The 22,956-nt window shown below is 44.9% G+C and overlaps 1 protein-coding gene across 1 annotated transcript in view; it reads left to right on the forward strand.

The window, feature by feature from the left end:
• LOC147733243 (lamin tail domain-containing protein 2-like) overlaps positions 1-22,956 on the forward strand; it is a 256,043-nt gene that overhangs the window by 120,311 nt on the left and 112,776 nt on the right. Inside the window, exon 4 of the mRNA XM_086957808.1 lies at positions 22,463-22,575. Coding sequence (XP_086813934.1) covers positions 22,463-22,575 — 113 coding nt within the window. The remainder of the gene's footprint in view (positions 1-22,462; positions 22,576-22,956) is intronic.

A 22,956-nucleotide genomic window follows, 5' to 3' on the forward strand; every position in this document is an offset into this window, starting at 1 on the left:
AACTGTAGTTTTTAACCAAAGTTGCCGGAGATAGGGCTGTTTATCTCTAGACACATTTATGTGTTTCTGGATTTCTTCCTTCATCAGTAGAGAGCAGCGAAATTTCATCTGGGATTTCTGGAAATGCTGCCTAAATCTTCACAGGTCACAGTCCCGCTTACAGGTGCGTCTCCACATCTTGTCAGCTTGCTGGCTCAAGGAAGCCTTCTTTAACAGGAGGACCATAGGAACAGGTCCTGTGCCAGCTCCCCCTACTCAGTCTAGCTGTCCTCTGCCTTTTGCCGCCGAGAGCACTCTCACACACACCACGTGTCCCTGCCACTATTCCGCTACATGAAGCTGTGTCCTACTCTGCCTCTGCTCCTGTCAGAGTCAGTGGTGAGTCAGCCTCTTTTTGTTTAGTTAGTACTGGTTAGTCAGCCTCTTTTCTGCCTCTTTGCTCTTAGTTGGTTTGTGCAAGTGCCACCAAGTATTGTGCTCTCATTGTTCTCTCCTTGTTGCGCCACTTTGTCTCTCCTGCTGTTTCCTTGCCCCCTCCTGCTTCCCACCACCCAGCACCCTGTCCCCTCCCAGGACCTACTGAATGGAGACCGCTGCGTGGCCACGCAGCGAGCACTTCAAAGGCAAACCCTTCTGCACCCATCCACGCTTGGACCGCAACAGGCCACTGGCACTACAACCATCCATCCGTTACTCCGCTGCTGAGCTCCAGGCCCTCAACCCCAGGCACCACAACAATAGCTCCATCACCTCTCCTCGATCCATGGAAGGACCCTTTGTTCTGCTGGTGCTTCACATGCAATGCCAGATCGCCTGTCCACCCAGGAACCCTCACCTCACCCAGAAGACCACTAACACCCCGGAACTGCTCCAGTGCATCCTGCTCAACACCTGGTCCTACTGCAAACATGCCACAGAACTCTGGGACACCATCACCACCCTCACGCCTGAATGATCTTCATTACTGAGACCTGGCTCAACCCCTCCTGGGTCCCCAACATCACCACCGCAACACGCATGGATACAAGATCATCCATTATGACCACACCAACAAACACGGACGAGGCATCGCCATAATCCACTAGATTAACAATTTAATGCACCACCACTGGTGCAATTTGATGCACCACCACCGAAGACTGCACCACACCAATCATGGAACATCTGAGCTTCCAACCTTAAACCGATTTCAAGATGACCATTAATAGCACCCTCGCCTACACACCCCAGGACTGTGACCTGCATTATTTGATGTCAACTCCGAACTATTCGCCCCGCTTGCCATCGACTCCAAGCACTGCGTATTACTCTGTGACCTCAACTTCCATCTCGACAACCCAAACAACACCAACTCCACCAATCTCCTGGAAATATGAGCAACACGGGCCTCACCCAACTGGTCACAGACCCCACACACAGCGCAGGACACACACTGTACAGCGACAGAATCAAGTACATCCACATCTACAAACTCACCTGGACCGACCACGCCATCATCCATTTCACCATCACAGGCTCACAGGGCGCAACTACCAATCCATCCAGCTCCTCACACCGCAGCTGGAACAAAGTAACGGAGACACAATGGTCGCAGGCCTTAAACACCTCCCAACCCGATGTCACCTCAGACTGGAGCAGGCCCGCCCATAACTTCTCTGACTGGATTACCAAATGCTCCAACAGAGCTGTTCCAATGAAACCAGACAAAACCTGCAGAGGTGTAAAAAGGGCCAGCTGGTACACACCAGAACTATCAAGCGTAACTGCAAACGACTAAGGAAACAGTGGTGCACCACCAAAGATCCAGCCGACCGGACCGCCTTAAAATTAGCCCTAAACAGGTGCCACAAACACATCAAGGACACCAAAAGAGACACCCTCACAGACTGCATCAAAACAAGTGCCAATAGCATGAAGCAACTCTTCAACATAGCCAGGGAGGTCTCCTGCCTGTCACTCACAGAGAACATGGTCCCCCTTCACAAGAACTCTGCAACTCATTGAGGCGTTTCTTACACAGCAAGATAGCCACCATGTACAACACCTTCAACCCCCAACCTACCAACTTCGACTTCAACAACCTCGGCCCACCCATAGAAACCACCCACTCGATCAACTCATGGAATCCAATCACCATTAGACCACTACAGCCGTCATGTCCTCAATCCACTCTGAAGCACCCACAGACCCGCACCAGTTTTTCAACCTCAGAATCCAAGAAATCAGTGCAGAACTCACCAACATACTCAACGCCTCCATCAGCACAACTATCTTACCCAACAGATGGAAACACGCAGAGGTCAGACCACTCCTGAAGAAATTCCCGCCCACTCCATCGAACTCAAGAACTACCGCCCCATATTGCTACATCTATTCCACGCTAAAGACCTCGAAGGCCATTAACCAGACCCTCCACTGCTGTCTGTCTACCCTCCCTCTAACCACTGTAACCCAGGTGAAAACCTTCTTGGAACTCGGGAACAACCTCTGCACTTCTTCCCCTCTGTACTGCTGCAACCATATTCATAACTGATCAAGTTTAACGGACTGGTGTATTGCGCCTTTCCCTAGTAGAGAGAGGCTTATCAGAATCCATCCCACTCAGGTTGAAGGTACTTGATTGCATTCCTTGACTCGCTGTTGCTGCACTGGGTGGTACTCCACAACATGTAATTGGGTGTCTACCGTTGTGTCGGATTTTACAAAGGAATAGTGGGTCCCTTACCATAGGATAACATAAATCATAGCACATAGAGATATAATAAAATCTATGTCCAAATAGATATAAATGGTTTTATTCAAATATATAACACATAAAAATGAAGTGGGGAGCAATAACAGAAAAAATGGAAACAAAATTCAAGGCTCAGACATTTTGATGTGACTGAAGAAATACCACATCTGAAGTACCAATGCACACATAATTTATACAACAATTTAAGTAGTCATGGTACTGTTTGTCAACGACGTTTCGATCCCTCCATAGGATATAGGGACCAATATCAGAACATAATAGATTATGCCTGAGATGAAAATGCCTATGGAGGAGCTCCCAGAAGGGTAGTGTAGTTCCAAATGGGGCAGAAGGGGCTGTCCAAGGCAGCCTGGCAAAATAATATCTGGAATTAAAGGGAGTATCAAGTAGCTATGCAGTGATTAAATTACAGGCTATGATTAGGTAAAATAAATGGTATTATCCATCGTGAGGTGTAATTTGAACCAGCAGCAATCGCTTGAGGCAGGAGACCGATGCAGTGAGTGCAAGTCTCAGTTCAGTATTACCGGGCAGATGCTGGGAAGAGATTAGCCGAGTGCATGCTGTGTAGACGGGCAGCTGGGAACCCTGAGAAGGTGCTCAATTGTCCTCCTTGACTAGCTGTTGCTGCATTGGCCGGTACTCCAGAATGTGTGATTGGGTATCTGTTGTTGCATCTGGAGCATTTGTGCCAAAATGTGCAATACTCCCTGAGAGAGGAGCCTTTATTAATGCTCCAACACCCCCCCCCCCCCCTGGGGGCCCTGGACCATGACGTTATGGAAAGGCGCAATATATTAATCGCAGACTGCTCACTGTATATATAACCATAAACCGTTATCCAATTCATTCCATTTCCCATCTGCTGATAACCAAGCTCTAAACTCCTTGCCATAGCGGACCCAAGACAAACTCCCAAAAGTTATTTGAATTTCTCTGGTGACATCCATATATTTTCCAAAGTGCAATGCCACACTCTAGGTACTTTTCGCAGTAAACGCTGACATATATTTAAAAACTGTTGTCTCACTTGCTGCACCTGCTGAGGTTTTCATAGTTCGTGGTTTTTCCTGTAGTACACCAACTTTTTCCTGTTAGCCTCCCTCCCTTTCACTGCCACCCAATCATCCAACCACCATTGCCATTCTGTTTCATCCGTTGGCTGACCTTTCGTATTCTCTACAATTTCACCTTCCTCCAATTCATCAATTCTTCCTCATAATCCAACAAAGTTACATCCTTTGTATGCCCATGCAGGTCCACTACATGTAGAGTGAAGCTTGTGCTTGGCTGCTCCCCATCACCTACTCCACCATCAACCCAGGCTTTGAAATCATGCATATCAATCAAAGAAGCATTGTGCAAGGGGACTGTAGTGACTGCACCTCACCCTCCAGTGTACCTGTCCAGAGCTAGTTTACAGCTGGCCGCACCAGACCAAGACTTTGCTTCGGGACAATGTACTGAAGCCACACAAGACCTCATCAGATGCTCTCCCGTTGCCACGGAGTGGTGCCCTTCTCCTGCTAATGCAAAGTCTAAAGTTACTGGACCACAAGTGGGCACTCCACTGCCAGCTGGCTCTCTTCAAGCCATACCTGTCTCCCTCCCTCCTTCCAAGCTGCTGAGCTATCCCTCCTAATCCTTACAGCCTCCATGTCAAGCCTTTCCCTCTCTCCACCCCCGGGGGTAGCCCCGTCATCCCTGGTTGCAATCTGAAAATCTAAGAGCTGTTGATGAGAACCTAAACTGTTAGTCTGTAGAAGTGAATTAGGCTGACAATAGATGATTTAGAATAAGAGTTTATTCCTCTGACAACATCCACTATACGCTCCGACCGGCTAGTTAGGACTCCAGATCAGAACATAACTGACCTGGAATTCTCATCCACCGCTCACAGAGCCGCAAGAGCCACTTGTAAATACACAGATTGCAATAGAACAAGGAGCAAGCAGAGGCGCACTCTGAATGAATAACAATAACATTATTGCCACTACCACATTCCCTTCCCCCTAAAAAACAAACAGCGAAGATAATAAAATAACACTGAAAACAATAAAATAATGATGTTTGCAAGAATCAATGCATTACAAATTCCTTACATTTGGCAGGCACTTTAGACTTTACGGGCATCAACCTGCCTTTTGTTTGCTGATGCAGACTCCAAAGCTGAACCCGAAGTAGATGGAAATTCTGACTGTGTTTACCTGTAGTGTTCAATGTCGGTATCCCGCTTTCCATGGACATCGGGTGGTCAGGGTGGCTCAGCATCTCTGACCCTCATGATCCAATGTGGCGCTCCACTGCACTGCCGGCCTGCTGAGCCGCCATATCAACCTGGACAGGAACTAATCCTGGGCGAAGTACTATGCTACGCTTGCGTAGTTTGCGAAGTATGTGCTACTTTGCACTGCACGAATTGCACGTAGCACAGTGCAAACACGTGTAGCATAGTAGTCACTTTTCGCTTGCTCGCGGTCCTCAACGTCAAGAACGCAACCGCGAGTGAGCAAAATGACATCCTGGAGACTTTTTCCTTGTACGCGATCAGCAACATCAAATTGCCGATCGCGAGCATGGAAAATAAACCTCCCGGCGAGATTCTCAACGCAGGTAGGGCAGGTTTCTCATTGCTCGCGACCGCTCACGATGAGAAACTACCAGTCCGTGTTGAGAAAGCAGCTAGAAATCTACTCGAGCGGCAGAAAACGACCGCTTGCACTGTGCAAGATGCGGTTTGCACTGATTATACAGTGCGGACAAGCGTCTGGCACTGTGCAATCAGTGCGAACAGCATTTGCACAGTGCACTACGCAGTTTGCATAGCTATGCGTAGCTCGCATAGTGTGAAGTGCACTTCGCGTAGCTATGCGTAGCGCTACTACATGAACTACGCCCAGGGTTAGACAGAACTAGTCTCCACCTGCTCCTGGAATGCCGGTGAGCGACCAATCAATTTTTCACTCAGCATTGCTGCTCTGTGCGGCCTAACCACCCTAAAAAATAGTGCTGCCTGCCAGCCCTCTCCTCTGTCCTTGCGGCTTCTGTGGCTTGTCCCCGGGCGGCCCCTTCCTTTCTTGATTTTGCTTTTAGAAGGGAGCAAGACAATACTGGGGCTGCTACCCCTCCCGCTTCCATTCTCCCAGTGGCGGGTGCCTCTGAACAGGTGGTGGGTAAAAAAAAACTTTTAAAAACGTACCTTCTCCGCCGTCGCTGCACGCCTCTCCTGCCGTCGCATGCCTCTCCTCTGTCTGCTGGCAGTACCTATGCACCCGGGCTCCCAGACTGTCCCAGCCAATCACGACCCTGCCTGAGCAGCATCGTGATTGGTCTGAGCGGCCTGTTTGGCCGCTCAGGCAGTACATGGGAGGCTGGGCATGTTTTCCATGGGGTTGTGCAACACAGCCCAATGAAGAACATGCCAAGTGTGCATGACGGTTTGGCCGGCCCTAGAGGGACAGACAATCCGTCATGCGCACGTAGGGAGGGACTGCAAACCACTCCTGCTCCCTCTGCGGGGAGCCAACCCCGCCTCCACCGGCCTGGCTGGAGCAAAGAAAAATAAAATGATGATAACTTATTATCATTATCATTTTCTTTTTCTTTGCACTGCTCAAGCGGCCTTTGCGTAGGAGCCGCCACTACCCGCACCAAGGCCCCTGGCTTGAGGAGGGCCTTCAGCGCCGCCATCCCATACCCTATTCTGCAACCTGAGTCCTCCCCGCCAGTAACCCCTCTAACCAAAACTGTGGGTCTATCTGTACTTGGGCCTGCGCCAACTCCCACTCCCTACCCGCCTCTTGTGGCCAGTCGTACACTCACTGAAAGAGAACCCTCCCGTGGCTTTCTCCCCTTTTAGCCCTACCCCTTTCCCCTTCAACCAGCCACCGAGCTTCATGCCCCTTTGGCATTATCCACTCGCCCGAAAACCCAGGAAGTGGGGGAGGGGCAAGGCCCCCAGCAGCCTACCACCCTTCCCCCCCAAAGCTGCCACCCATCCCAACACCGGCCCCTTGCTAACTCTAAAGTGACATGCACGCATGTGCACATCAAGGAGTAAAACCAACTGAAGGACGGGGCCTTGCCCAATGTGAGCCACTTCACACAAACACTCCTGTGGGAGCCAGTATTTGTTCTTTGACTCACAACACTCAGTGGCACTGCCCCTTTAAGGTGTTGGTGATGAAAGGAATGATGCGGCCACAAACCTGTTAATGGGTATTGCAAAGCTGTTTCCACGTGCAGCAAAACCCTACTAAATGAACTTGGTTCAGCAGGCGGGGCCGGCGTCAGCCTGGCACCTAGGGCAGGTTATTTACAAAACACCTAGGAGTGGAGGAGAGAAAAGCGGCCCCAGAACAAATCTTTAAATGAACACCATGTCGCCCCAGGGGAGAACAAGTCCTCTTCTGCTTAGGTTCAAAGCCATTCTGTATTTTGGCAATTGAAAGGAGAGCGTCATTGAACAAGCAGCCCCTTGAAAATTGTATTTATTTACACTGTGCTCACTCTCAAGGCATGGAGTCAAGGGCAGGCTGCAACCTGCTCTAACAGACGCTGCCTGGCATTCGTCGCGTGCACTACGCACAGCACGCGCCAGTCTGGCAGCCACCAGTTTGTGGGCTGCCCACCACAACAAGAGCCCTGTCACCACGCGGCACCGCAAGATTCACGGCGTTTAAAGAGACAGTACACACTTCATGCGGGAACAGAGCCCGGCACGTTGTGATTCCATTTTCTTCTCGTGTCTTGGAGTTTGGGGCTTTACTTTTAAGATTATAGGCTCTTGAAATAGGGTGACGAGAGCGATTAAGATTATTTCTGTCTTTGTTTAGTTTTCGTGAAAGTCATAAACTATTCAGGGGGGGCCTCTGTGGCAGGGCAAGCTGCACACGTTTTCTATCCATGTACCCAGAGCCCCTCCCGGGACCTGCCACTGTGCAGTTTACCCCTCACACTTTCTTTCCGTTTGCCCTCTGCTTCTCACGCTTTCTTTTTTTTCATTTCAAGAGGATTTTATTGAGAGAAATAATGATCCAAATAATATCCAACAAAATACAAAGAGGCGATACATTCCAATATGAGAAAAAACATGAAACCATGGGTAATATCTGATCAAGAACGAAGCTCAATGTAAGTAAAATTGGATAACAGGCACCTAAAATGAAGGTAATGAATTGAGCCAATAGAGGGATACAATTTTCAGAACGTAGAACGTATCAGTCCCTAAGATGAGAATAGGGGCAGGGGAAGGTAATAGGAACCACAGGAAGAAGGAAGAAGAGCAAGGAAAAAAGCAGCAGAAAGAAGGAACGGGATGAGAGGACAGGAAAGAGGAAGAAAGAAAGAAGGACTCCCACAGGAACAACCCAATGTAACGCCACTACCAGACGAAAATTAGGTAGACATAACAGCAGGAAATTGAGGGACTACCCCATTCGCAGAAAGTTCCATATATTCATCCAGAGTTGCCCAAACCCCACTAGAGATGGAAGGTGACAGGTGTGCTAGATCTACTGAGGTGTGAGCACTGCGTAAGAAGGAAACCCATGCCCACCAAGTATGATAGGAGACAGACGAGAAAGACTTCCAATCCATAAGGATAACTTTGATCGCTACAGATAAAAGAAGGTCTAACAGTTGTAATTGTAATGGATCAAGGGGAAGAGGCGTAGGAGCCGCCCAGGGGCCTAAAATAACTAAAGGAAAAGAGAGCTGGAGCTCAACGTCAAAGATAAGAGACAAATGTTGCTGAATAAGGTCCCAGAAAGATTTAAGTAAGGAACAGTTATAGAACATATGTGGAAAATCACCTGCCTCAACGCCACAACTCCAACAGAGGTCATCCTCTTTAAGGTTGAGAGAGTGAAGACGTACCGGAGTCCAGTGGAGTAGATTGATCGAGAAAAACTTGGACTGTATTAAGGAAGGAGCTATTTTGTTACGTAACGCTAGTTTGCCAATGGATTGCCAAGCTTCGGAGGAGATACGATCCGTAATATTGTGATCAAAATGACGCGACCATTTTTGCTGTGCAACCGTCTGATCAGGAAGCGAAGTAGAGGATAAAAACCTATATATGTGGGAAGCAACATGACCCGCTTTGAGCCAGATAGAAAACAGTGAGATGGTGGACGAGGAGGGGTGAAGACGAGTTTTCGAGATCGCAACCTTGATTTTAAGAAAAGTATAGAAGTCTAGATTTGTTAGAGAGTATTTGAGCGCTAAGGTAGAGAAAGGTAAGGGCTCACCAGACTCATTATACAGATGTTGTACAAGAGAGACACCTTTCATCGCCCAATACGACATGAGAGTGGGAGTGATATTGATTTTAATTTTGGAATTACGCCAAATGGAAGACCATCTAGTTTTGTGCAGAGGAAATGCCATCTTCCTGTCCACTTTCTTAATTGCGACAATTGTATCAATAATGATAGATCGGGAGAACAGAATATGTAGAGTGGAAGTAGTACAAAAAGAGGCAAGTGGTAAGGGAGCAGCTAAATCCTGTTCTATGCGTAGCCATAGAGGAATATGACGGGTTGGGGGAGAAAACCATAGGGCACCTTGAGAGGCCAAAAAAGCAGTCTGGTATTTTTCCCAATCCGGGAAGTTGCAACCTCCCATATCACAGGGTCTACGTAAATATTTGTATGCTAACCGAGCCCGTTTTCCGCTCCATAAAAATTTGGAGGTGATACCATCGATTTCCCGAAAAAAAGAGTCAGATAATTTAATCGGAATCATGGAAGAGACAAAATTGATAATCGGCGTGATCATCATTTTAAGGGTTTGTAGGCGCCCCCACCATGAAATATGTTTTGGAGACCATGTGTCCAGAAGACGACGAACTTTAGCCAGAGTTTGAGACTCATTATACGTAACCGTGGTATGTAGTGTCGAACAGAAATAAATGCCTAGATATTTGAGATGGGTAGCTTGCCATTTAAAGCCAGCCAAACCCATATGCGCAGGAAAGCAATAGGCATTTAAAGGGAACATTTCTGTCTTGTCTTTATTTAGGGTATATCCCGAAACTTTAGAAAACAATGAAATGGTGTCAGAAATAGCAGGAATGGCTAACGCGATATCGTCCGAGAAAATGAGAACATCGTCAGCGTAGGCTGCAGTTTTAAGACAATGAGGGCCAAAAGAGAACCCTTTGATATCAGGGTGTAAATCAATCAGCCGAAGGAGAGGATCGATAGATAACAAAAACAAGAGAGGGGATAAGGGACATCCTTGTCTCGTGCCCTGGCAAAGATTAAAAAAAGAGGATGTAGAACCATTAACTCTAATATTAGCTTTAGGTTGGGAATACAAAGACATTACCATGTTAATAAATGATTCCCCAAGGTTATGTGCATGTAAGACAGCTCGAAGAAAAGGCCAAGAAACCTTATCGAAGGCCTTCTCCGCATCGAGGGCCAAGGCCGCGGCAGGTAATTGGGATCGCTTGGCCGCCCCAATAATATGGCAGAAAGTGCGAATATTGTCTCTTGCTAGCCTACCTTTAACAAAACCAGTTTGGGAGGGATGGACTAAGTTGGGAATAAAGGATTCCAGACGTTTAGCCAAGATTTTAGCAAAAATCTTCGCTTCCATATTGAGAAGCGAAATAGGGCGGAAATTCTTAGGGTCCGAATGGTCCTTCCCCTCTTTTGGGATCACCACTATGGTGGCTTCGGCAGCCGTACCAGAGACAGAACCATTACGAACAAAAGCGTCAAAGACAGCCTGCAACTTAGGAACAAGCAACGGGAGAAAGGTTTTATAAAATAAGATCGGATAACCATCAGGGCCCGGAGCTTTCCCCGAACGGGTGGCCTTGATGGCAGAAACTATTTCCTCAGGTGAAATAGGTTCATTTAGAGTGGAGCGATCGTCCTCAGAAACTGATTGAATCGGAATTGATTTTAAAAAATCTTGGCATTTATCAAAAGAGGCTTGGTTAGAGGGGGTATACAATTTGTTATAAAAATCACGAAAAACTTCAAGAATTTCCTCAGTTTGGAATTTTTTAGAGCCATTATGATCTTTAATAGAGGAGATCTGAGAGGATTTAGAGGAAGAGTCTTGGAATTTTAAAGTAGCAGCCAAAAGTTTGCCAGCCCGATTCTTTAAGAGTAATTTTTTGGACTTTTGTGCTTGGAAACCAATATGAGCTCTTTTAGTGACAATTGTATTATATTTGTATTTTAGAAGCTTAATTTGTTGTAGGAAAGTCGGATCTTTAGTATGTCTAAAGGACGCCTCCAGAGTCTTGATTTCAGATGATAAATCAGTAAGTTCTTTTTTAATCGCTAAATTGCGTTTGGACATGCATGCAATAACTTGGCCTCGGAAAGTACATTTAAAAGAGTCCCAAAGAATTATTGGAGAAGATACAGAAGCCTCATTTTCACGGAAAAAAGTGTTTATATCCTTGGAAAATTCTTCCACTTGGGTAGAGTCATATAACACCTCCGTATTAAGTCTCCAGGAACGACCACGTGGTTTCGGAGCAAAGGACGATAGCGTAAAAGTGACCGCAGCATGGTCGGAGATGACAATGGGATGTATAAGTGGGGAAGTAGAAGCTGCGACAAGAGAAGAGTGGACTAGAAGATAATCAATGCGCGAGAATGAGGAATGAGGGGAGGAAAAGAAAGAAAAGTCACTGCCAGTGGGATTATGGAGACGCCAAATATCATGCAATTGAGCAATGGAACACATGTTAAGCATCTGTTTGTGTGCTTTAGGCGGACGAAACTGAAATGCGGAATTTCTGTCCAATAAAGGATCCATAGGTAAGTTAAAATCCCCACCAACAATAAGATTACCCGCATGTGGGGTATCATGCAATTTTTTAGAAATGGATTTCCAAAAAGCAGGGCTATCAATATTCGGAGCATAGATATTCATAACAAACAGATCATGTTGTCCATCTGATAGTTTAGATAAGAGCCATCGACCATCAGAGTCGTGCTCAGAAGAGAGAATCGATAAACCCGAATTTCTCGAAACCAACGTAACCACACCATTGCGTTTACCAGATGCATCCGAACAAGACACATCCGACACCCATTCTTTCTTCAAGAATACCGCTTCTCTACTAGTGATCTTAGATTCTTGAAATAATACTAAGTCCGCTGAGAGAGATTTACAATAGTCTAAGATTTTAGACCGTTTGACCGGATGGTTTAAACCCTTAACATTAAGGGATAATACATTTAAACCTGGCATATAACTGAAGGGGATACACACGAAGACAACAATGATAACAGAGAAAGGACGAAGTACAAAAATATAGTAGACCAACCACAAAACAAAATAGATGTTACGGGAGCAACCATGTGGGAGAACCATGAAAAAAGAAAAGCCAGAAGGAGAGAAGAAAGATTAGAAAAGAGAGAGAAACGAGGCAGAGGGGGAGGTCTAAAAGAGACCCATATCATGCAAGGGAGAACGTGGAAAAGGCGAGTCGAAGACCCGTACTAGGAGCAAAAATTGGTAAAGAAGAATAGCCCATTATGAAAAAAAAAACAACTGTCAGTGAGCTAAAAAGCAATAGATAAACCATACACATAGAAATACATTTCATAATGAGATACTATAATGCTAATAGAAGAAAAATACCACTCAGAATATATTAACAGTACCCCAGCAAGCGCAAGAGCATGACTTAAATAACAATACTATAAAACGTAGGAAAAGCTTAATTATGTACGAAACATCTTAAAAAAACAAAAGCATATATCATTTTGTGACTAGAGGAACAAATATGTGTTGAAATCGCATATGAATCATACAAAACACCTAATTATAACTATACTATAAAATGGAGGTACATAAGAGGAAAGAAAAAAAGGTGTATGAGAACAGCATGTAGAAAAGAGGAAGAAACCGAGAGGGAAGATGAAAAAAGAGCAGAAAGACAAAGGAGAAGTCTACACACGATACTACAATGCTACATAGTGTAATGCAAATATAATACAAGATGCTATTGAGAGAAGTAATAATACTTGAATTATAGACACTAAATCTGCAACTAATAACTATAAAACGTGCAGGTAACTAGTAAGTAGAAACAGCAACAATATAGGTGAAATACACCGTAATAAAAATAGATAGGAGCAAGAAAGAGGGAGTTGAAAAAGAGATACAAATACGCACGAAATCAGAGAAGACGGGTAAAAGAAAGAAGAAGAGAAAATTGAAAGGATCTACAAGAAGTTCCTCGAAGGATAATGAAGAGAAAAAAGAAGGAGAGGTCAGAAACTAGTAAGAAGGAGATCCATCAGAGTAGTATAGAAAGAAGAACAGAGATAGGACATACAATAGCGGAGGTGTAGATCAACATGAAAACATGACTGGAGAAAAAAGAGAAGGTAACCATCCAGAAAAAGACATAACCAGAAGTAAAGAGAACAACAAATCAGGTCCCTGAGGCCCCAGGAGTCTGCGTCGTTGCTCTTTGAATCTCCATCTCTATCTCCTCCTGGTTGTCCAAGAACGTTGTCAAGTCTGCCGGTTCATCGAAGATTCTGGAACGCCCTTTATATGTAATGCGAAACTTGGATGGACCAGAAAAGGAAAAAGGAATGCCCAAGTCAGTGAGACGTTTCCGAAGATTCAAGAAACCTTTCCGTCTTATGACCGTGTCTCTGGCAAAGTCTTGGGAAATGGATATGCGATGCTTCTCACGCTTTCTTTGTGCCCACACAAATGTTCTTCTTACAAACCCCAAGTCTGCCTGTGCCGCATGCTTCAAGCCCCTCGAACAGTAAATGTGTGCCAACTTCTCAGACTCTAGCTCCCCTAACTCCTCACACTGTCTGCCCCTCGGCTCTAAGCTTCGCAAACTGAGGACAGATTTACAATAACTGGCACATCTCTGCATATTAGCCGAGCTGCGCCAGTTATTCCAGCGCACAGAAAAATAGCCTTGCGCCACCATGGATGCGACGCTTGTATGGAAAGATGCGTGATGTATCTTCTGACGTATAGGAAGCGCATTGCTGGAGTTGTGTCGCAAGCACCACGCAACTCTAGCAGTGATTAGGAATGACTATTCTTAACATGCTGCGTCACTCCTTACGCCTGCTTCAAGCAAGTGTAAGGTTTTGACGTAGTGGTGTCGTAAAAGTGTCTCAGTGAAATCTTGCAGATTTCACCGCTGCACTTTTACAAGGCATTACTACGTCGGAACGCCCACCCTGCATATATTATACCCGACGCAGTTATAATGTAGCGCAGGGCTTTACAACGTGACGCAAAGATGCGTCATGTTGTAAATATGTCGCATAGTGGTGCATTGTTTACGACGACGCTGCGTCACAGAAGTGACACAACAGTGTTGTAAAGATGTCGCAAGGGGCTTGTAAATCTGTCTCTGAACTGTCCATATTCCTCATGCTCCTTCCACTGTCTGTCCATGTGCCCATAGCTCCTCACGGTGTCTGTCCATGTGGCCAAACAAGATGCCATGCATGGCAAAACTGTGGGTGACAGCGGGGTGAGTCGGGGGGGAGGGGTGGAGGATAGTAAAAGTGCCAAACGCGACAGACAGAACGAGAAATAAAGAAAATGCCAAGAAAAAATAAGTGAAGGGCAAATGGAGTGAACAAGCGCGAAATGAAGAAAAGGAAAAATGCAAAGAGGGAAAGAAAGGACGCAGGGTAGGTGGTAAGCAGGCTTAAAAGAATGAAATAAGAAAGATACAAGGAATGAGAAGAAAAGAAAGAAAGAAAGGCAGAAGAAGGAAGAGTACTAGATGGGCAAGAAGAAAAGAAGGAAGAAACAAAGTAAAATAAAAATGGAAGGAAAGAAAGAAAAGGAAAGTATAAAATATACATTATTAAAGAAAGTAAAGAAATATGGAAAGGAGGAATGAGCAATGGAAGGCAGGAAGGATGATGAAAGAAGAGATGAGAAGTACAAAGATTTAAAGAAGGGAAGTAATGAGAAACAAAGAAGTTGAAAAGAAAGGGAGACGGAAGGACAGAAGGGTAAGGAGAAAAAAAGAAGGAAAGAAGGATGGGAGGAAGGAAAGAAATATGGGAAAAGAATAACAATTAAATAATATAAAGAAGGAGCGATAACATGAAAGAAGCAGGATAGAAGCAAAGGAAGATGGAAAGAAGAAAACAAGATCACCTACCCTGCTTTTGGCAAGCAGGCAAGGCACCTCTTGTCTTCTGAAAAGCTCGTGGGTGGCACGAATAAATAGGTCAGACACTGAAATGCAATACGATATCTACCTTTGCCATGCTGTTGTGCCTTCTTGCAGTGACAGCTGTTCAGCAGCGGGCAGTTTGAATGTCTACCCATCTTTGATCTGGCACTGCCCCCTGTCATTGCCAGACGCTGCGTTTGTAACTGCTTCAGTCCTAGAACGGTGCCCTGTCTTTGCTAGATTCTTGTTAGAGGTCACTATATTTATCTTTGCTCTCCATGCTGCCGGGTGTTCTTTTGGTGTGTCATTGTCGTGGTGCTTTGCCCTGTCGATTCCGCATCACTAACATATCTTTGCCTGTATGCGCCCTTCTAGCTCGGTGCTTTGCCATTTTATTAATTTGTGTCTTCATTGGGTCACATGTGCTATTTGCCACTGTTTTTGTCCTGTGCTTGTCGTTAATTGGCAGGTTTCTATCTGATGACAGTGCCTGAATCTGCCACTGTCCTAATGTTGTGCCCTTTCTTTTGGCATCGTTCAAAAGGGGAATGTGTGCCTCTGCCATTGCTCGGGTGCTGTCCTGTGTGTCTGGCGCTGTCTTAGAGCTATGGCATGACATTAGCAGGTGTTTACTGGGGGCAGTGTCTGAATGTACCTTTCTTCCGGTGCTTGGCAGTGTTATTTTCATGCATTCACCAGGAGACAGAGCCTTCATCTCCTACTGTTCTGGTGCTGCCCTGTGTCAGTGGCAGGTGTTCAGTAGAGCAAACAAAAGGAGATGATGGACGGAGTGCTTAAACTTTTCAGACAACCACCCCCAGTCACAGATCTGGGTGGAATCCATCATCATTCGTTAGCTCAGTTTGCCACCCCAGTTCAGACCAAGCCTTATGCAAATCAGTCTTGACCCTGTGCCTTATGGGAGCTGTACAGCCCGAAATGCCAAGCACAGTCTTCCTTTGACTGGAAATTTGCATCCTGGGACAGGTTTCTGGATAACATCCCTCATCAGACAGGCTAGCTTTAATTCATTGGCAAAGTGGGCAAGGGACCCACCTCTGGGCATACCCTGCCAACTCAGGGCAAACAAAGCAAACACCAGGAGATGATAAACAGAGTACTGAAACTTTTCAGACACTCACCTCCAGTCACAGATCTGGGTTTAATCCATCATTGTTCTTTAGCTTAATTTGCCAACACAGTTCAGACCAAGCCATTTGCAAATCAGTCTTGACCATGTTCCTTATAGGAACAGTCAGCTCGAACTGCTGAGCCAGGTCTTCCCTGGACCAGAAACAAATATCCTGGGTCCATTTTCGGGGTATCACCCCTCATCAGCTAGGCTAGCTTGGATCCAGTAGCAAAGTGAGCCACGGACCCAAGTCTGGGCATACCCTGCCAACTTAGGGCAAACAAAGCAAACACTAGGAGATGATGGACGGGGTGCTAAAACTTTTCAGACACTCACCCGGTCTTCCCTTGTCTGAAAGTTTCAGCACTCCATCCATCATCTCCTTGTGTTTGCTATGAGGCGTTCACCAGAAGCCACTGTCCCGGTACTGTACCATCTTATTGTCAAGTGTGCACGAGGGGACAAAGTCTAAATCTGCTGGTGTTCTGGTGCTGCCCTGTGTCAGTGGCATGTGTTCACATGTGGTTACTGTCCTGGTACTGCACCATATTATTGTCACTTGTGCACCAGGGGACAGTTAAAGTCTGCTACCGTTCTGTGTCATGTTATTGACAGCTGTTCACAAAGGAGCATAATCTGAATCTACCATTGTACTGCTGCAGTGCCATTTCATTAAGAAGTGTTCAATAGGGTGGACAGCCTGAATCTGCTACATTTTGTGCTATGCTATGATATTGATAGGTTGACCAACCGTCTGTAAATTTAATGGACCGTCCGCGATTTGGATCTCACGTCTGTTGTCCATGATGATCCCTTATATGCCTTTTGTCCGTAATTTTGGGCAATGCAAGGAGCAGTGCTGTTCCCCTGCGAGAAGTCTCAACTCCTTGATTGGGCCACCTCGCACTCCTCATCTCAGCACAAGAGCAGCCCCACCCATTGTCATTTTGTATGCCGGCTGATTGTCACATACAGAATGACAATGGGGCAGTCTGGGCTATTTAAAGCATGTGGTGGCCTTCTAATCTCCTGCCTCGGCCTGTCAGATGGAAGAAATGTACAAAAACGCCCATGCTGCATTGTGTTAATGAAAAGAAGCCGGCGAAAGAAGTTAAACAGAAGAGGATAAAGTTCTTTCACTGTCTCATCACTTCAGAGCTTAAGCATTTTCAATATTATATACAACAAAGCCATAGTTGCAGCCTTTTTTTTTCATGCAACTGACGCCTATAGTCATGGCTTGTTGTAGATGTAATGTTACTTGTTCTATTACATATCTGGATGCAATAACCGAAGCAGCAAAATACCAGTTGGTGGCTCACTATCCTAATCACAGATTTTTAGCTTAAGTGTTTTAAGCCACACCCTTAAGTACATAGAACACGCCCTTTGGAGAGACCCCCACACTCCCATTTTTTCATCCCAGTCACAGTCACCTCATGTCCTGGCACTGTGCATCATGCAGGTTTTCAGTTTACCTATGTGCAGTAAGTGACCCCACACACAAAACCAGCCAAAGGTTGGATTTAGTGATTACACTCAACATCAATGAATCAAATTTAAGTGCAGACCACCTATGGTCCGATTTATCTTCCTAACATTAAACACGGCCACAGGGCAGTGCAGCAAACGCTGGGACACTCCAATTCCAACCAAACAGATCAATAAAATGAATAAAGTTCCCAAAAGACAGTGTGAACAGCATCACAAAATGCATCTAGAGCAAAGGCTCTCCACTGCCTCATAACAAACACACTCACTAGACCTTCTCCAAAATCAAAGTCCTAGGATGAAGAGGCATCTTAGACACATGCAAGTACCCTGTACTAGGGCTTTTCAATCAAGAGACAATATATGCCAACAAAGTGAGTGAAATGGTGAATGTATGGCTAATGAGAAAAAGCATGCATGAGTGAGTGGAAGGATGGCTGGATGAGAGAAAGGGTAAATAGATGGATGTATGGGTGGAAGGGTAGATGGATGGGTAAAATGGTGGATGAATTAGTGAAAGTGTGGATGATGGAGAAATGAATGGGTGGATGGATGAGTGAAATGGTGGATGGATTGGTGGATAGATTGGTGGATGGCTTGATGAATTGATAAGTTAAAGGGTAAATGGATGGATGAGTGAAGGGGTGGATGTAAGGATGGATGAGCGAGTGAAAGGGAGGGTAGATGAACAAAAGGATGGATAAATGAGTGAAAGGGTGGATGGATGAGAGAAAGGATGGAGGGATGAGTGAAAGGATGATTGGCGAGTGAAAGGATGGATGAGTGATTGGGTCAATGGAGGGATTCACAAGTGGATGAGTAGACGGATGGGTGGGTGGATGGACGAAGGATGGATGTCTAAGTGAAGGGGGATAGAGAGAGAAAAGGAGGATGGATGGATGAGTGAAAGTATGGATGGATGATTGACAGGTCAGATGGGCAGATGGATGGATGAGTGAAAGGGTGAATGGGTGGCTGGATGAGTGACTGGGTGGATGGATGTGTAAGTGAAAGGATGGCTGGATGGGTGAAAGGGTAAATGGGTGGATGAATGAGTGAATGGATATATGGGTGGAAGAGTGGATGGATGAGAGAAAGAATGGATTGGGTGAAAGGATGGATTGATGGATGAGTGAAAGATTGGATGGAGGGATGGATGAGTGAAATGATGAATAGGTCTGCAAATGGTTGAATAGGTTTAGATATGGATGGGCACACAGATCAAAGGACAGCATGAATGGTGAAAGACTGAATGATTGATGACAGAATGAATTAATGACAGTGTAAATGTGAAATGGTGGATAACAGCAGTATGATGGAATGCTGAATGGCTAGATCCTTGGACAAGAGAGCTCTTCTGGGGAGTGTTGTGATTACTTACTTTGTTTTTTTGGTGCCATAAGAGCTTTAGTTCAAAGTGGGAGGTATTTTAATTTTCTGGCTACTCCCTTGCCAATTAGTGACTTATCTGTATTTGCTGTGTGCTTATGTGTGGGATATATACATCTTGCATATGACATTTTGAGTGACACCCAACAACTTCTTGAATGTTAAACTAGTAATTATAAATGTTTGCATGTTTTGTTTTAGGTGTAAGGTTTTAGGGAGAGCCTCATAGTGACATGAGCTGTGCTTGAGATATATATTGTGTTTGTAGCAAAAGGCAAGGCTTCAAAAATAAACTATGTAATAGTGTATCGAAAGTACATTCTTCAAGAAAGCTGCCGGGAAAAGCACCTTTGTGACTTTTGTCAGCCAGGGCAACTCTATGCAAAGCCCCCATAAACAAAGTCTGACTCCATATTTTAAGTTTTACTTGCTGATAGACCCATAATGCGTTCTCTATAGTGGGTTCATCACATCAATCCTCCCTTTTGTGTACCTATACATGCCGCTTTACATTTCACAATGGCACTCTAATATGAGATGCTAGTATCACAGTCTATATGAGCACCCGACCACTTCTCCCACCAAACATGTCTACTCAGGACCATGAGTTGTAAACAAAATATCTGACTGGACAACCCAGAACCATATAAATAGATTATGATCATACGAAATACCACAAAAAGACCTGCAGTTGTTCAAAGCTGCCTACATACCGATTGTCTCAATCTAATATAGACTTATTTTGACTTTTATTTAAGTTTTTGTCTATATACGTACTTATATTCTATCACACAACATCCTCTGATAGGTCTGTAAAACTTACAATTTCTCCCAAAGTTTTGTCCTGAATTTTGACATGCCGTCCCAAATTTTTGTCCTGAATTTTGAACCTTTTCCTGTATTTTTACATTCACCGTCCTGAATGTGCACCCATGCCAGTTGGTCACCCTACCCCTTGCAAGTCCTAGCACCAGTAGCCCATTTAGGACAGTGTGTGACCCCTACCAGTAATCTAAGTAGCAGTGAGCATCCCCTGCCCTGCTTCTTCACCAGCGAATCATCACATCCCCCCGCTAACACCATTGCTTGCCAGACTCAATATGAAATGGCCCCCTTTAAGCCCTGGGGGTGCTGGCCACAGGTGGGGGGTCCTCTGCACCCGACGGTCACAGCCAGCCCACCGAGCTTTTGCTCACATAATACAAGATTTCTCCATCAGTTGCCAGATCCGTGGCCCTTCATCCCTTATGCCATCAATGCTGAAGGGGAACGCTTTCTCTCTTATCAAGTGGGTTCAGCTACAAAGCCAACCTGAATGGGGAAACAACAATTACAACGCAGTCATTACACCGCACTACCTTTACAACACAGCTGTTACAATGCAACTGCCTTTACATCGCATGACATTACAATGCATGCCATTACACAATGCATGTCACTACAACACATGCCATTACAACGCATACCATTACAACATATACCATTACAACGCATGTCATTACAACGCATTATAAGGTAAGTAATGGGGATTTTTTTGTTTTAGGGTGGGTGTGAGTATTGGGATACATGAGGATCGTATTTTTACTCCTACACTATCCAACATTACCCTACTGTTGCTTTCACTGGAGTAAGAATAGTAATTTTTACCCCTACACTATCCAACACTTACCCTCGTGTTGCACTCACTGGAGTGGGAATAGTAATTTTGACCCATACATCATCCAACACTTACCCCACTGATGCCCCAAAAGTATTATGCGTTGTAATGGTATGCTTTGTAATGGTATGCATTGTAATGGTGTTTTCTAAAAATGCGTTGTAAAATATGCATTGTTATGGTAGTTGCAATGTAAACCCGCATTGTAAAGGCATGCATTGTAATTGTTTGCGTTGTAACGTCATATATTCCCTGAATGGATTGCTGTACTGAGTGTCTGCAGCCTGTATTTGACAGTAAGGAAACAACCACTTTTACATAATTTCTCTGAACATGAAAAGTAGTGCTGTTGATTTAAACAACTGCACATAATCATAGCATTGCAATCCATATACTTCTAGGGTATTTAAAAAGATGAATGTAGTAAGCGCAGCTTCGCAGATACATTTCTGTTTCTTTAAGAGATGCAAGGCCAGACATGAATTTATAGAGATTCTACTGTTGCTGGTCATTACATCTGGCTATTCCCGGGCCCTTTTCTATCTGCAGCGTATCTGATTGTGAAAGTCTCACATTCTCGAGCCCGTTGTAAGCATTGTTTTGAGTTTTAAATTGTGAGTTAATGGCCAACTGTCCTTTCTTGTGTTTGCACCCACACCACTCTTCTAGGCTCTTGGAAAACCTCATGGGTATTGTCCAAGGGCTTGTTAAGGGACTAGTTAGCCTGGAAGCAGAAAAAGCAGTGTGATGGGCCGAAGGGATGTAGGCAATATTAAAAGGGCTATGAGCAGGGAATGGCATAGGGCACTTGCCCGAACAGTAATATGGGTAGGTTATTAGGTGCTAGCAAACACAATTATAAAGGAGGGTCCAAGGGAAAACATTTTTAACAACCTGATATTCTCCAATCCCCAATAACTAGTCATACAACAAAGAGGGAGAATACCGGTCTACCCGTATAAAGCCGGAGAATCTAGAATAGGCGAAGTCTACGAACAGTGGAGATTCAGCCCCTAACTCGGGGGAACTTTCCTGCACTTTACTCAAAAAATGGACGATCAACCCAAGTGTGATCTCAGTCAGTGGTGCTGAAAAAATTGCAGTGCAAAAACTTTCAGCACCACTGAATGAGATCACACTTGGGTTGATCGTCTATTTTTTGAGTAAAGTGCAGGAAGGTTCTCCCGAGTTAGGGGTGTCCTGCACAATTTTCATTTACCTAACTCCCAGATGACGATGCTCCGCCAGTGTGGTGGGCTGATGGGATTCATCTCAGCATAGTGGGGCTGAATCTGCACTGTTCATAGACTTCACTTATTCTAGATACTCCGTCTTTATACGGGTAGACCGGTATTCTCCCTCTTTGTTGTATGACTAGGTTATTAGGTATGCGGAGTGGACTGAGAACTAGAAAATTAGTCGTATGAATCTGAACAAGACCAACAGAGACTGCGAAAGCCTACTGAAGATGGTTTCAGAGCACAACCAGATGATGTCAGGGATGCTCCAACATTTCCTTGCCACAGGCTGTTGATTAAACAAATATAATAACTGCACCATTTAATGTAACTTTTTTGCATATCTTTTCTCTTCATTATTTTACTGTGTCTGAAAGTTGAATGTATAATTCATTTTTTTTTTAATCATCACAAGAGTATGAATGTGCTGAAAACAGCGAATAAATTGAATTTTGTTTAAAAAAGGAGATCACAAAATAAAGGAGGACCCAAAAATAGCTTGCCCAGGGCCCCATAAATCCTTAAGTTGGCCTTGGCCGTGATCTTCCACGTTAAGGATGATTGGCCACAGACCTTTGTTCAGGGATAGCTGGATAGGAGCACATTAAATACTCACCACAAACAGTTTTCTGTCTTGTGCTAGGTTTTGGAACATGATCAGAGTGTACCTGGTCCTGCACGCGTCAAAGAGCCCGCTGGGTTCCATGAAGAAGGAAACACATTGAGGAAAACAACAACAAGGGTTTCAGAGTACAGGTACAACGACAGTGGTTTTTACCAAGGCCTTTGTCATTTGCATGCTATTCGACAAGACGCAAATACTACACCCACACCAATTCATGGGAAACCTAAATTGAAAGTTGGAAAAAATTTACCCATTGATATGCTCTGAAGTGGGGGCAATTGTCACACTCGAGCGTTAGTGTTGGTAAAAATTCTTGCATTTCAGGAGTACTTTTAAAATCACAGTTAGCTTGTTAGGTCTCGCTTAAGCAGTGCTTGAGCTGTCTGTTAGAGACATGCTGTATTCAGGTATGGGCTTGAAGCTCTGTCCATTTACCGCCCATCTTTTCAATTTTTCTCTTGTTACTGTCCTTTCTAAATGTTTGCTTTTGATTCTTGAGTAGGCTTAGTAGT

This window comes from Lissotriton vulgaris, chromosome 2_1, assembly GCF_964263255.1.
Source record: "Lissotriton vulgaris chromosome 2_1, aLisVul1.2, whole genome shotgun sequence".
Classification (NCBI taxonomy): domain Eukaryota; kingdom Metazoa; phylum Chordata; class Amphibia; order Caudata; family Salamandridae; genus Lissotriton; species Lissotriton vulgaris.